The sequence below is a fragment of the Anomaloglossus baeobatrachus genome, chromosome 1, assembly GCF_048569485.1.
Source record: "Anomaloglossus baeobatrachus isolate aAnoBae1 chromosome 1, aAnoBae1.hap1, whole genome shotgun sequence".
In the NCBI taxonomy this organism is placed as follows: domain Eukaryota; kingdom Metazoa; phylum Chordata; class Amphibia; order Anura; family Aromobatidae; genus Anomaloglossus; species Anomaloglossus baeobatrachus.
The window spans coordinates 370,465,525-370,481,400 of NC_134353.1; the positions used below are offsets into that span (position 1 = coordinate 370,465,525).

Sequence of the window (15,876 nt, forward strand, 5' to 3'; positions counted from 1 at the left end):
GTCCAGACGTGTAAGTGTGCAAAAGTTTGTGGCTGTAGCTGCGACGGTGCAGATGTCAATCCCGGACACACACACACACACACATTCAGCTTTATTTATATATATATATATATATATATATATATATATATATATATATATATATATATATATATATATATATATTTACACATATATACGTACTAGCTGTACTACCCGGCTTCGCCCGGGTTAATAACTGCTGTCAACAAAGTAGAATGTATTAACAAAAATGTATTCTGCACACAAAAACCACAAAACAAATAGATAGATAGAAATGTAATTATTAAATTGTTGCCTATATTAACCAATCAGAGCTCAGATTAATTAACTGTAGCAAAATAGAAGTCAAGCTGTGATTGGTTGCTATTGGCAGCCTGATAAATCTCCAGGCAACAGAAAGCCCTCCCCCCTGACAGTATTAATTAGCTCACACATACACATAATAGACAGGTCATGTGACTGACAGCTGCCGTATTTCCTACGTGGTACATTTGTTGTTCTTGTAGTTTGGCTGCTTATTAATCAGATTTTTATTTTTTAAGGATAATACCAGACTTGTGTGTGTTTTAGGGCGATTATGTGGCGAGGTTGGTGTATGTGTGGTGAGATGTGTGCTGAGGGTGGTTTATGTGTTCAAGCACGTGGTAGTGTGTATGATACTGTTGGCGCCATCGCCTAATTTTTTAAGTCCCCCTTGTTCACATCTGGCAGCTGTCAATTTGCCCCCAACACTTTTCGTTTCACTTTTTACCCATTATGTAGATAGGGGCAAAATTGATTGGTAAATTGGAACGCGCAGGGATAAAATTTCGCCTCACAACATAGTACCCGACGCTCCCCGGGATAGTAACTGTCTCTCTGTTTCTCTCCCATTCTCTGTCTGTCTTCCCCTCTGTATATATCGCTCTGTTTCTCTCTCTCTCTCTCTTTGTCTGTCTATCTATCTCTGTCACTTTCCCTGTCTGTCTCTTTCCCTCTCTTTCCCTGTCTGTCTCTTTCCCTGTCTGTCTCTTTCCCTGTCTGTCTCTTTCCCTGTCTGTCTCTTTCCCTGTCTGTCTCTTTCCCTGTCTGTCTCTTTCCCTGTCTGTCTCTTTCCCTGTCTGTCTCTTTCCCTGTCAGTCTGTCTCTTTGTCTGTGTCTCTCTTTGTGTCTGCCTCTTTACCTGTTTGTGTCTGTCTCTTTCCCTGGCTGCATTGTGACACGCCAACATTCCATATAAGGGCGTGGCTGCACATTCTTCTGAAGTTCTGGCTGCACTGTGGCTCCCAGCTCCATTCGCTTTAATGGAAGCAGGTTTTTTGGCGAATAACTATAAAGCGTGGGGTTAAAATTTCCACTCGAAACATAGCCTATGACGCTCTCGGGGTCCAGAAGTGTGAGTGTGCAAAATTTTGTGGCTGTAGCTGCGACGGTGCAGATGCCAATCCCGGACATACACACATACAGCTTTATAAAGTAAAAAAAATAAAAAAAACAATTATATATATAAATGAATAATTTATTTCTGTGTAATCAAGTCTCCATATAAATGCACCTGCTCTGTGATAGTCCCAGTGTTCTGTTTAAAGCGCAGATAGCATCATGAAGACAAAGGAACACAACAGGCAGGTCCATGGTACTGTTGTGGAGAAGTTTAAAGCCGGATTTGGTTACAAAAAGATTTCCAAAACATCCCAAGGAGCACTGTGCAAGCGATCATATTGAAATGCAAGGAGTATCATACCACTGCAAATCTACCAAGACCTGGCCTCCATCCAAACTTTCATCTCAAACAACTGATCAGAGATTCAGCCAAGAGGCCCATGATCACTCTGGATGAACTGCAGAGATCTACAGTTGAGGTGGGAGAGTCTGTCCATAGGACAACAATCAGTCGTACACTGCACAAATCTGGCCTTTATGGAAGAGTGGCAACGAGAAAGCCATTTCTCAAAGATATTCAAAAAACGTGTTGTTTAAAGTTTGCCACAAGCCACCTGGGAGACACACCAAACATGTGGAAGAAGATGCTCTGGTCAGATGAAACCAAAATCGGACTATTTGGGCACAATGTCAAACGATATGTTTGGCGTAAAAGCAACACAGCTCAACACCCTGAACACACCATCCCCACTGTCAAACATGGTGGTGGCAGCATCATGGTTTGGGACTGCTTTTCTTCAGCAGGGACAGGGAAAATGGTTAAAATTGATGGGAAGATGGATGGAGCCAAATACAGGACCAATCTTGAAGAAAACCTGTTGGAGTCTGCAAAAGACTTGAGACTGGGATGGAGATTTGTCTTTCAACAAGACAATGATCCCAAACAAAAAGCAAAATCTACAATGGAATGGTTCACAAATAAACGTATCCAGGTGTTAGAATGGCCAAGTCAAAGTCCAGACCTGAATCCAATCGAGAATCTGTGGAAAGAGCTGAAAACTGCTGTTCACAAACTCTCTCCATCCAACCACACTCAGCTCCAGCTGTTTACAAAGGAAGAATGGGCAAGAATTTCAGACTCTCGATGTGCAAAACTGATAGAGACATACCCCAAGCGACTTGTAGCTGTAATCACAGCAAAAGGTGGCGCTACAAAGTATTAACTTAAAGGGGACGAATAATATTTCACGCCCCAATTTTAAAATACGCAATAAATTTCGTTCAACTTCACAATTGTGTCCCACTTGTTGTTGATTCTTGACTATTAATTTAACATTTTTATCTTTATGTTTGAAGCCTGAAATGTGGGAAAAGGTTGAAAAATTCAAGGGGGCTGAATACTTTCGTAAGGCACTGTATATGTATATTATATAGTATATATCTGAATAGGGCACAATAAGCCTGCAAGACGTTGGGGTCTCTGCTCATCAGTATGACTAGCAGAATTCATCTATTTGGGCTGAGGAGGGTTTCTAAATGATTTTCAGCTTTTGCTCTGAATTTCAGTTTAGAACTGAATCAGTGAAAACCACAGTCAGAAAAATGTTATTGAAAAGCCTGCAGGAAAAGGGAATGGAAGGCTATAAAACCTTAGTAAAAGTGGAAACATGTGCCGCTGCGATAATACAACATGTTAGCAGGCGTGCCATTCTTTTCTGGAAAGCAAATGTGCTAAATATACACCGGTTCTCCGGAGGTTAAAATAGAACACCAGGCTCAAACTCATCCAAGAGAATCCCCGAAATAGACTGCAAAATCCATCAGCTCAAGTCAGAAGCCCCATCCGAATGCAGAGCAGGCAATACGTATCTGTCCACGTGGAATGCGCACCAAAAGTCTGTGCCAAGCGGCAGGATGCCTCCCAACACATTTGCTTTCCCTGTAACATGTGTGGTCACTTAACTAGAAGAAGTCCCAGGAATTTCGAGCTCCATAGGGTTTCAATGGTAGAAATGTTAAATGAACCCTCTCTGGGACTTCTAGTGTTAAGAGACAGGCAAGGCAGCCGCATAGCATACAGGAGCCACATAGGAATCCACCCAAAATCAGCCCAGCCTGCTCCTTCCACCAAGGTACCAGTGCTGCAACCATACAGCAGTGTGCCCTTTAACAAAGACTCCTCCCATTGTGACTGTGTTTTCTCTGGAAAAAGCATAGAAGGAAATCTGTGGTGGATTATATTGAGGGTCAGGCTGGATCTGATATCGAGTGAGGAAAGCCGCATCCATGGTCTGTTCAGGTAGGTCCAAGCGGTCGGCGTCTGCTTCGTTAATGCAGCACAGCCCAGGCTTTTGTGTGGGAATGGAGCTGACACTGCATTTTATAGGGATGCGGGAAGAGGCAGAATGAAATCATCCATCGTTCCTTCCTGGCAGAGGGAGTTTCAGGATAAACGATGGAACAGAATCGAATCACGCAGATTGGCATCACATCCTAGAGAAATGCATAGCCCTCAATGTGAAGAGAAGCAGATTGTTACGAAAACCCCGAAAGACCTCACGGCTATGCTTGTGACCGAAAACCCACGTAAAAGGCTGATTAAAGAGATTACTTACAGTAGCAGTGGCATCTGCAGCAGTTACCCATTGATCATTGGATTGCACGGGGGGGGTCATCAGGACATTGCTGGAGGAAAGTTAGCTCAGAGGAGACGCTGCTAATTCATGCTCTGCTATTCCACAAAACTGGATGCATACTAGTTTCAAATTTCCTGGCACTCTCCTGTCCAGCACTGCACACAGTGATGTAAAGGGTAGCATTATGGGAGCGAGGAGGGAGCTGCAGACTAATTCTGTCCAACCTTAACGCAGGAGGAAGACGGCAGGATGCTCTAATGTAGAACATTAGGACATCAGATCTCCGCTTACTGCTAATGCTGCTCTTTTTAATAATGCAAGGACATATTTTACAAACAAGACGAGCATCGGGAACAATTCTTAGTCGACGTCACATTTTGCTCCAATTAAATAAAATAAGAAACAAAATCTTCAACTTTCTTTGTAAATTAAGCACCAGGATCACAGCTCATATAGTTAGACCTCGGTCCCCAAGCTCCAGGAGACAGATATGTATGTGTCATTGCTGCCTGGCCGTGCTGCTGCTGCAGTGTCTGCATCTTGTGAGGGTCACTGAACACAGCCACAAGGCTTGTAACGCAATATATCCACAGACATGATATACTGTCACAGACTTCATGTCTGGGCATTAGTGCAAGAAATGTGTTACAAGGCGGATGTCTGATCAGCGACATCTTAGTCCCTGGGCTGTGCAGCATCATAAGCAATAACAATACTGGCTGCACACAGTGTCTTCCCTATTCTAGAAATGACAAATTGTCTTTCTGTGACTGCTATTTGAAGGGTCAGATAGATAAAAGGGCCTTAATAAATATCTAGTTCTACGCCCTATGCACGTTTGTAATTTGTTTTATTATACCATACTTATACTTTTTCCTATCCAGCTAATCCCCAAATGTGTTTTCTTGACTTGACATCCAGTGACGTTTTGTTTGAGAGGATTCAGGCGTCATCAGGGGTTTCCGGCTGCACTCACTTCCCCGCAGCGTGTATCATCAGGGGGCGGCCACTTACTACAGTTTCTTCCATCCCCATCCTGAATCCATAGTGCTGGTAGGAGCTGTGGGAGAGGTGAGCAAAGTGCTGGCACTCTGCTTCTGTCCCGGTCGGCCACAGCTTCTTACTGTGATAGTAGGAGACATCATCAGGGGGTGGTGATAGAGGCAGGGTGGGTGACAGCAGCGCCACCACTCAGCTCTGATCACCTCCCTCAAAGAAATTGTCATCAGGGGTGGTGTGACGCCTGCCTGGAGCCATGGACTCAGGATCGATGAAACAGGTGAATAAAGGCAACCGCCCACAAAGCAGAAACCCGGACCCCACAACCCTTTAACCCCTATACAGGAATTTGGAATTACGATACGGCCCAGGTGATCGCTGCCCGCAGAAGACTGAGGTCCTGAGAATAGCAGTAACCAGGCAGGGTCAAATCCAGATGGCAGAACAGGGACAAAAATCGTCAGGCGGGAGAGTGATCAGATATCAAGCTAAGGGTCAAAAATGGAACTAGCAGCGAAGTACAGAAACGACAGGCAGAAGAGTGGTCGGGCAAACAAGCTAAGGGTCAAAACTGGAGCGATCAGTGAAGTACAAGAACGGCAGGCAGAGAAGTGGTCAGGTAGTCAAGCTAAGGTCAATATACGGGAATACAGACAACCAGCAAGGAACCAGAGTCTAGCAGGGAATTACAGGACTATATCTGGCACCAGCCAGCAGAAGGGAGAAAGCATAAGAAAGGTTGTGGTGCCTTATTGGCCCCAACTGAAAACTAGCTACTCCAACCGGAAAACACACACCACCACAGTCAACCAGTGGTACTGCAGGTCCTAGTAAAAGCCAGCCTAACAGATGAGTGGAGCCTGCGCCCAGCAGAGCCGCTGACTGCTCCCTCGTCCCCAGTACCGCCCACAGTGGCGGCGTCTGGTGATTGAAGCAGAAGTCGACTCTGGTGGAGACGTGACAGGTGGTGATAGACGCAGGGTGACTGACAGCAGGGCCATCCACAGCCTCTATCACCTCCCTCAAATGGATGGTTATCGGGGACGTGGTACTGATGTTACTCACACTGCTCCTATCACCGTCCTCTGATTACATCGTATTTCACAGTAAAAAATTGCAGCCAGCATTGAGAGAAACCGAGCGCCTGCACCTCAGTCTCTCCTCCCACAGCCTCCATCAGCGCCATGAATTCTGGACATATTTAGAAGGCGGCAATGAAAGACACTTTGGTAAATGATTACAAATCCAACCCTTAACTGTTGGATAGACAAGGAAGATGCTACGCTGTCGTGAAAATAAAAAGGCCCAGAGGGTATTAACAGTGCTTTATATTTCAATGCGTTTTGGAGAAAAACCCCTCTTACTTCATCAAGAACAATCACATGATTTGAACTCCACTTCTTGATGACATCTAGTTCCAGGTGGGGTGATAAGAAGGAGAAGTGACTGCCACCCGACTCCTGATGAAGCCTCATTGGAGACTTACTACAAACGAAACGTCCCAAGAAGTAAAGTAAAAAAACATATTTAAGAATTAGCAGGGTAGGGAGGAGTGCAGGGAGTTTTATATAAAGCGAATTCTGAAGTGTTTTAGGATGTAAAATAGAGCTCTATAAAGAGCATTTTAGGTAAAGGTTCACCCCATTAGGCCTCTTTCACACGTCCGTGAAAATCACGCATGTTTTTCACGGATGTGTAAAAGGTGCGTATTGCCCTCCATATGCTGTGTTTATGGCACACGCCATAATATCGGATAACACACGGAGAACGGGAACTTTCTGCTCACCTGTCCCTGGCGTTGCTGTCCGTGGTGCTGATCGTCGGTCTCCGATCCTGCTGACTCCCCGCTGCTGCTGCTTCCGGGCCTCAGTGGAGTGATTATGCGATGAGCATAATGAGCGGGGGTCGGAAGCAAGTGACAGCAGCGGCAGAGACAGCAGGGCTGGAGAAGGTGAGTGTAGAAATTCATTTTAAATTCATAGACACGTGTGTTTTCTCCAGTGTGTGTCACACGGATCACATCCATGCGGTCCATGTGACACCTGTGATGCCAGAGAAAAATGGACATGTCTACATGTGGAGCACATGGGCACACGTATGCTCCACACGGTCCATGTCAAAACACGCACATGACCGCAGACCAGCATCGGACTGGCTACCGGAGGAATCTCCAGTAATGCCAGGCCTGGATTCAGGTACCTGTATTGCACTCCGGAGCTCTCACCTGAGCTCCGACGTGCAGCCGAGACTGTACCACGAGCGCCGAGTGATTGATTCCCCGGTGATTGTGGTTCAGTTCATGTCAGCTGCAGATAGGCCGGGCTGATATCTGGTGCTCTCACCTGAACTCCGGATTACACCTCGGCCTGTCTGCAACTGTCATGAATTGAACCGCAAGCGCCGGGGAATCAATCACTCGGCGCTCGCGGTGCAATCTAGGCTGCACGTCGGAGCTCAGGTGAGAGCTCCGGAGTGCAATGCAGGTACCTGAATCCAGGCCTGGCATTACTGGAGATTCCTCCGGTAGCCAGTCCGATGCTGCCGCAGACCCATTGATTTTAATGGGTCTACGTGTGCCCGGGTCTCCAGCACGTGAGGAAACAGACCAAACATGTACCGGAGACACGGACGTGTGAAGGAGGCCTTAAACAGTAACCAATTTAATTTTTATATCAGGAATCAATAGTACATATCAAAATAAGCAACTTTTTAATAGATCTTATCAGACAAATCTGCTCCTGCCTCCGTCTGGATTGATATTTACTCTCAATTCAGGGGTAAAATCTGAATTCAGTGAAAACAATTTTTTTCATTACGGAGATAGGTGACAGAAATATATTCTCCTGCAAGTTCTCCTGAACCAACAGTTAAGGGTACTTTACACGCTGCGACATCGCTACCGGTATATCGTCAGGGTCATGTCGTTAGTGACGCACATTTGGTGCCGGTAGCGACATCGCAGCGTGTAACACTAATGAGTGACGATCAACGATCGCAAAATCGTTCCAAAATGGTGAATGTTGACACGTCGTTTATTTCCTTAATATCGTTGCTGCCACAGGTACGATGTTGTTTATCGTTCCTGCGGCATCACACATCGCCATGTGTGACACCGCGGGAGCAACGAACATCTCCTTACCTCCGTCCACCGGCAATGAGGAAGGAAGAAGGTGGGCGGGATGTTACATCCCGCTCATCTCCACCCCTCCGCTTCTATTGGCCGGCCGCTTAGTGACGTCGCTATGATACCGAACGCACCTCCCCCTTGAGGGAGGGATTGTTCGGCGGTCACAGCGACGTCGCTGACCAAGTATGTGCGTGTGACGCTGCCGTAGCGATAATGTTCGCTACGGCAGCGATCAGCAAATGTCGCACGAGTGACGGGGGCGGGAGCTATCGCACTCGACATCGCTAGCAATTGCTAGCGATGTCGCAGCATGTAGAGTACCCCTTACAGAACGCTATGAGCACCAACTGCAATCCCCTATCTCAGTAATAGGGAAGTCTGTTTTCACTGAAGACATTTACCAGTGAATCCGGAATGTTGAGAATGAAAGAATTGTCAAGGAGGAGAAAGAAGGGGATCTCTGTGAAAAGATGTGAAAATAAGAAAGCTTACCATTAAATATAAATTACAACAATGGTTACTAAGTAAATACGTTCTTGCAGAATGTAGAAAGAAGATAGATAACTCTAGTGGCACGTTCAGGCCAAAAGAACTTCCATAGATCTCAACAAAAAACAAGCCAAAAATGTCATGTTCATTTACAGTGTCTAAACTGGCCTCTAGGTGTGTGCAGCCCCATGCAATGTAAAGGTACATACATATATCATAGCGTAAAGCAGACGTCCCTTAATAAATGTTAGTCAGTGCAGCAATGTCATAAGTAGGGCTATAGGTATGTGCATGCAGGACACTTCTGCTGCAGACCTGGAAAAGTGCAGTAAAATCAAAAAGGTTTGTATAAAAAATGGTGCCGTTTAGGCTAGGTGCACATTGTGTCTGTAGCCACTAAGGGGGGCATATGCTCTGGAGGTATGTTCTTCATAGTGGCCACACACAGGATGGGTGCAGAAACTTCCATCTATTATATGGACCCATTATGAAGAAATGTATACCATGTGTTATTACACGCTTCTTTCTATAGGAAAGAGCATTCTACTACATTTTCCTATACAGTTCAATGGTATGCAAGTAGGAATCAGAAAACACAGTTTCTGACTAGCGAATGAGGACTTAAAGGTGTATTCCCATCTCCAAGATCCTATCCCAGTAGGTTTAATAATAAGAATATTAACAAATACCCCCAATTAGAAATGTAGTATGGTTCTCCTGATATTGCCATGTCTCTTACCTCATGTGCAGGGCATTGCAGTTTAGGCATCCACTGTTATGTCCACTCATATAGTGACAGTTAGGTTAGTTAGTGGTTGTAACTTTGGATACCTAGGCTGCAATACCCTGCACATGAGGTAAGTGACATGGCTAGATCAGAAGAACTATACTACATTTCTAATTGGACGTAGGCTATTATTACTATTTTGTCTAATACATATTGGGACAGGATTTTTGGAAATGGGAATAACCCTTTAAAGCATCATTACAGAATTTGCCAAGAAAAGCTCCTGCTGAATATTGTATGCTAAGTGCACAGGCGCAGTATACACATTTCACAGTTTGCACTGGCAAGGATGAAAGCTGCGGTGACATCAGATCCATTCAAGGGAGCAGCCATTTATTTCCTTAAAATCTCCTACACAGTGATGAATGGACAACCCATTGCATGTGCGCAGCATGGGCACAGAGCCTAAGGGGTACTTTGCGCGCTGCGACATCGCTACTCCGATATCTTCGGGGTCAAATCGAAAGTGACGCACATCCGGCGCCGGTAACGACGTCGCAACGTGTAAAGCCTAGATGCACCAATAAACGATCGCAAAAGCGTCGTAAATCGGTGATCTGTGTAGTGTCGGTCATTTTCATAATGTCGCACCAATAGGAGATACAATGTTGTTTCTCGTTCCTGCGGCAGCACATATTGCTGTGTGTGAAGCCGCAGGAGCGAGGAACATCTCCTACCTGCGTCCCGCCTGCAATGAGGAAGGAAGGAAGGTGGGCGGGATGTTTACGTCCCGCTCATCTCCGCCCCTCCGCTTCTATTGGCCTCCTGCCGTGTGACGACGCTGTGACGCCGCACGACCCACCCCCCTTAGGAAGGAGGCGGGTTGCCAGCCAGAGCGACGTCGCAGGGCAGGTAAGTGCGTGTGAAGCTGCCGTAGCGATAATGTTCGCTACGGCAGCTATCACAGCGGGGACTATCGCGCTCGGCATCGCTACAATTGGCTAGCGATGTCATAACGTGCAAAGTACCCCTTAGGGTATCTTCACATGTTGCATATTTGCTGAGAATTTTGTTGTTGAAGGTTTTGCCACTGCCCCATTCAGATATATGGAACATATTTTCAGTCTCAAAAATTCAGTCAACAAAACATTCAGCACATAAGCAAAGACTAACATGCCCTTGATGTGAAAAGCTTTTAAAGGGAGTCTGTTTTGTTCCCCCATCTTGGAGAAGCACCATGTAGGAACAGAGACCCTGATTCCATCAATGTATGACTTGCTAGGCTGCTTGCTGATTAGAAACGTTTACCTGCTGCAGATCTATCAGTTCTCTGAATGCTGAGCTCTGATTAACTCTGCCCACACCAGCGACAGATTCCTATGTACACTGTGCATAGGCAAAAAGCTGACAATCAGTGGGGTGTGCAGTTATACAAAGCTCAGGAATATGGATGACTACATTGCAAAAGGCTTACTAGTCCTCTAATGATAATCGTCTGCAGATAAAACAGTGATTTTACCAAAACTACACTAAGCAGTCCAGTAAGAGACACCACTGGAATTAAAGGTCTTTACAATGTTCTGATTCTGGATATGCTTCTTTTCAAGAAAAACATAACTACTTTCCTGATCTACAATAATCCAATGCAAACTACTGCACTGTATTCTGGGTAATTATAAAAAAAAACATGGGTCAATTTCTTAGTTAGGCAATTGTATGTTTTTGAGGAATGGTAGGAAAAGAAAAAAAGCAATCCAAGAACCGGAAGTTAAAGGGTTATTGCCATTTCCAAGATCCTATCCCAATATGTAGTAGGCGTAATATTATTATTATTATATTATTATTATTATTATTATTATTATTAATAATAATAATGATAATATGAGCAGATACCTCCAAATAGAAATGTAGTATAGTTCTTCTGATATAGCTAAGTCTCTTACCTCATGTGCAGGGCATTGCAGCTTAGATATCCATGGTTATGACCACGAGCAACTAACTGTCACTAGAGGAGTGGCCGTAACCATGGATACTTAAGCTGCAATGCCCTGCACATGAGGTTAGGGGCATGGCGATATCAGGAGAACTATACTACATTTCTAAATGGAGGTATTTGATAATATTACACCTACTGCATATTGGGATAAGATCTTGGAGATGGGAATACCCCTTTAACGGTATGAAGCCATACAAACGCCATTCCCTTGGTCATAGTCAAAACTGCAAGTTAACTGCGCTAACAACTAAGTCACTAATTTATATGATGTAATCTACAGTCAAGAACGTAGTTATGCATTCTGTACAAAATGCAATATTGTACAATGTTACTTTTTCGGCATACTTGAAATATTTGGTATCAGATGTGAATGGGTGTGACAGCCCGGAGATAGTGGATGGAGCGAAGACAGAGGACAGGATCACTCAGAGTTAGTGCGCGGGAGCGGTGATAGTGGGCGTAAGTCCACGTAGTCATGGAGTTCTTTATAATAGAAGCGGGTGTCTGGCGGTAAGGAGGGGAGGAGGGGTTAGGGGAAGCCCTCCCTTGCTTAATTAATAATGAATTATGCAATTAATAATTTAATTATGCAGGGGGGGCTTCCACCCCCTTGCAACGCCTGCATGGGGACACTTCTATTATGAAAAACACCATGATCACGCGGATTTAAAAATAAACGTTTATTCCATTGCGCCGCAAGAGAAAATGCGGGGCCACTTAGGCTGGTCACACCCCCCTATCTCCGCTCAGCCCACTACATCTGGGTGGAAACACCTAGTCACTTCCGATCCCCGATACTTCAAGTATCCACTTTATCCAGTGCTTGGATTTCTATTTCTACGATGATTACCCAGCACACCACCATCAATTGGAAATGTGTGCTCTACTGAGAAAAAAAGGGGAAGCAGAAAGGGTTAGGGCAGCATACACACATCCATATGAGATGTCCGTGTTTTGTCCAATATTTTATCGGACAAACCCCCCAACCTATTGAGCAATGGCGAATTCTGATCCTCAAAAGTACATGCTCCAAGTCTCACGGATCTCTTTCATGGAACCGTAATTTTAATGGATATCCGAAAAGATCCAGTCTTCTCAATGGGTCCAATAAAAATAAAATAAATTGGGCTTTACATGGACATTTCTCATGAATGTGTGAATACAACCTAAAGGAGGAGAGAATTCCCATCTCTAGCTTCGGCTCTGTCTTTAAGGCACACTGAGGGCAATACGCACCTTTGACACGTCCGTGAAAAACGTGCTCGTGTGAAAGAGGCCTAAAGCAGATTAATGACTTGAGAACACCCCTTTCAGGACAGTCTACTCAAACAGATTTCATTTTGTGGGTACGGTTAGTGCTGCAGATTGGCGGATGAGTGTCCTCTAGTGCTGTCCATCACTTCACTGGTAGTAGTATTCCATAACTGGTCTCAGCCAATCTGCAGCACTGACACAGATCATGGGCCGGATTTATTACTACATTTGTGTTCGTTTTTATCGCGTTTATGGTGTTTTGTGCGTTTTTTGTTGGCACCCACTTCATCTCTTCATCTGCACCTTTTTTAAGTCTATTTTTATGTGTCCGTCTGCTTTTTAGTTCGCTCCTGCGTACAGTTTTTAGGTTTACAGATGCTCTCTTCTTCTAATTTGTTGCAAATGTATTCCAGTACCCCCTTGGAGTAATTTTCTGCACACTAGCAATTTTGGCGACATTTTGAAAAACATACGACTTTTTGCTCTAGATGCAGCTGTAGCACCCACGGGGCATGGGGTTAACTTTACTCGTCGCCGGGCTCGGTGATGTCAGGTCTGGGGATGTCACGGGTGGCCCTTGCTCGGTTTTGTGGCCCCAAGGTGTACAATAAAGAAGGGGGGGAAGGGTGATAATAGTGGAGGATTTGTCTTGTGACGACACCTGCAGTACGCGGCCAGGAATTAGCCGCCGCTGCTGTCGCTGTCCTCCGGGGCGGATGGTTGTAGTAGCGGATGGTTGTAACAGGTGGAGCGGGCCAGGGGAGGATGATGAGGGTTGTAGTGATGGTGGGCGCAGGGCGACGGCAAGGAAAGGCGGACACAGTCTCTGCGGGTTCAAGGTGTCTTTACTCACAGTCCTGGTCCCGGGAGATGCCGGTCACCGCCGTGATGGGCCCCAGCCAGGCCCGAATAAGTTGTTGATAGTCACTGGTATTTGGAAATTTCCTTTCCTAAGGGTTGCCCCTGTAGAACTAAAGAACCTGGGCACACTCAGGCTCCGTGAAGTAAAAGAAGAAGAGTGTTGTCGTGCTGCCGGAACTGAACTTGACTAAAGTTGTGTAGGAGTTTCTCCTACTTTTACCCCAAGTGGTGTCCGCCCCCCAGGTGGTTGTCCTAGTGACCGGGAAAGTCCCATTCTTCGTGATGGCCACCCCCTGTCTACCCTAGTCCAGTCCCCAGTGAGAAGGCACCTAAGCTCTATGTAAGGTGGAATGTGGAAACACCGGTGATTAACTCTTCCCTTACCCAAGATGAATACTGCACCTTAAGTGAGGTGCAGTACCCTGTGGCGACTGAAGCCTCAAGGGGCACCACACAACAAAAATGGTTAAAAGACAAAAAAAAAGACCACTTGAGTTTGCGGAAAATTCGTGCTCCACATGGGCCTTTTTGATGACCATAGCTACATAAAATTCGGCAAAAATTACAATAAAAAAAGATGATAAACCAAGTCTCTATCTTTTCTGCCATGATGCCACGGCTCCGGGTAATGTTTCTCACATATCATTAGGGTGATAGACTGACGAGTTTACTTTAATAGGTCTTTCAAAGGGGCACCTTTTCTTCTTTATGTCATGAATCACCCAGTTGTATTTTTTCCTTAAATGATATGTTTATCATAAAGAAGTATTGCTTATCGCTTGTAGGAAGTGAGACTTTTGATGTGCTGTACTCCATACCATCACTGTACTCTATTTTTAGTTCCTTTAAGTTCCCTACAATGGAACATGTTTTTTCTTGGCACTCAATAGCAGCTGCAGCAACACAGCTCCCCCTCCTCCTACTCATCATCATCATCGCAGCCTGAAGGCCCGGCGTGGATCTCATTGCTTGCTGCATTGCTTGCAATTACCGCTAATCATTTTCTCCAGGAAGTACGACGGTCTTCCCCTGCTTAATAAAAATGGGCAATAAGTTAAAATCACTTGCACAAATAAGTGGCAGAGTGGGGCACTTCTATCTCCATTTCCATGGATAGGCAGTGCGAATACTTGACCGCAGCTCCGATCATTCCCTTTGCACTCGGCTTTGTGCACACGATCAGCATTTTGGACGCAGCGTACATTCACTGCTTTCGAAACGCTGCGTTGTACAGTACAAGCAAAGTGGATAGGATTTATAGAAATCCCATGCCCTATGTGTTTCTTTTTAATGCCTTGTGAACTCATCTGCGGAGCAGCTTTCTGAGCCGCAGCATGTCAATTTTATTCTTGTGGAGACATGAGTATTCTGAGAGGCAGAACAAAGGGAAAATATGCTGCATCTATAATCCTGATCGTGAGCACGGGCACTGCGTTCTCCTGCACAGGACACTAGTATTTCCGAAAAGAAAGTACGCTGCATCCAGAACACTCCCTGAAGAAACGGTTTTACTTGTGCATATGCTAATGATCCTAATGAGGGTGATGCGACTGTGTTGCGATCGTATGATCGTATCACAGGTGCGGAGAAGAGGAAGGGAGCACCTTCTCCCTCTCCTCCGTGGCCTGTTTCTCTGTATATCGCACTGCGGTCAGATTACATGCGAGTGCAGTGTGATGTTTCACACGCTCCCATAGACTTGTATGGGGGTGCGTGAGCCGAGACTCGCTGCCAAACGCAGCATGAAGCGATTCACTCCACATGCCACTATAGCATGAGAAATCAATCGCAGATGGACACTGCCCCATAGATTTGCACTGGTGCGAGTGCAATCTGGTGTTTTATCGGATAGCACTCGTCTGTGCAAAACGCAAGTGGAGCCGTACCGTTATCTGGATCGTGGGCACGTACCCTAAGGCTATGTGTCCACGGGAGAATGTAGCTGCGGATTTTTCTGCATCAAAATCCGCAGCTTTCCCGCAAAATCCGCACCTTTTCAAAGGTGCGGATTTGCCGTGGATATACCGCGGAATTGCCGCGGATTTGATGCGGATTTTTTTTTTTTTCCAATTTTAAAGCCAAAATCCGGATGAAAATCCGCAACAATAATTGACATGTTGCAGATTTTTCCGGATCAAAATCCGCACGAAATCCGCTGCAGAAAAATCCGCAGCGTGGGCACAGCATTTCCAAAATGCCATAGAAATGGCTGGGAAGTGCCTGAGCTGCAGCTTTTCGGGAAATCCGCGGCTTTTCTGCGAGAAATCCGCGGCAAAATCTGCGCATTTTCCGCAGCGTGGGCACATAGCCTTAAACTCTATAATGCAGAAGCTCATGGCTGGCACATTTCCATAGAACTGCTGTATTATAGCCACTTCCTCATGATAGGGCACATTTATGTCAT

General features: G+C 45.4%; 1 protein-coding gene across 4 annotated transcripts in view; it reads right to left on the reverse strand.

The window, feature by feature from the left end:
- PSD3 (pleckstrin and Sec7 domain containing 3) overlaps positions 1 to 15,876 on the reverse strand; it is a 926,316-nt gene that overhangs the window by 493,775 nt on the left and 416,665 nt on the right. The window contains exon 1 of one of the 4 annotated variants that reach the window (XM_075352482.1): positions 3,999 to 4,207. The exons of the other annotated variants lie outside the window; for them this stretch is intronic. Coding sequence (XP_075208597.1) covers positions 3,999 to 4,029 — 31 coding nt within the window. The 5' untranslated portion in view covers positions 4,030 to 4,207. Of the gene's footprint in view, positions 1 to 3,998; positions 4,208 to 15,876 lie in introns of those variants that run through there. 4 annotated transcript variants of the gene reach the window in all.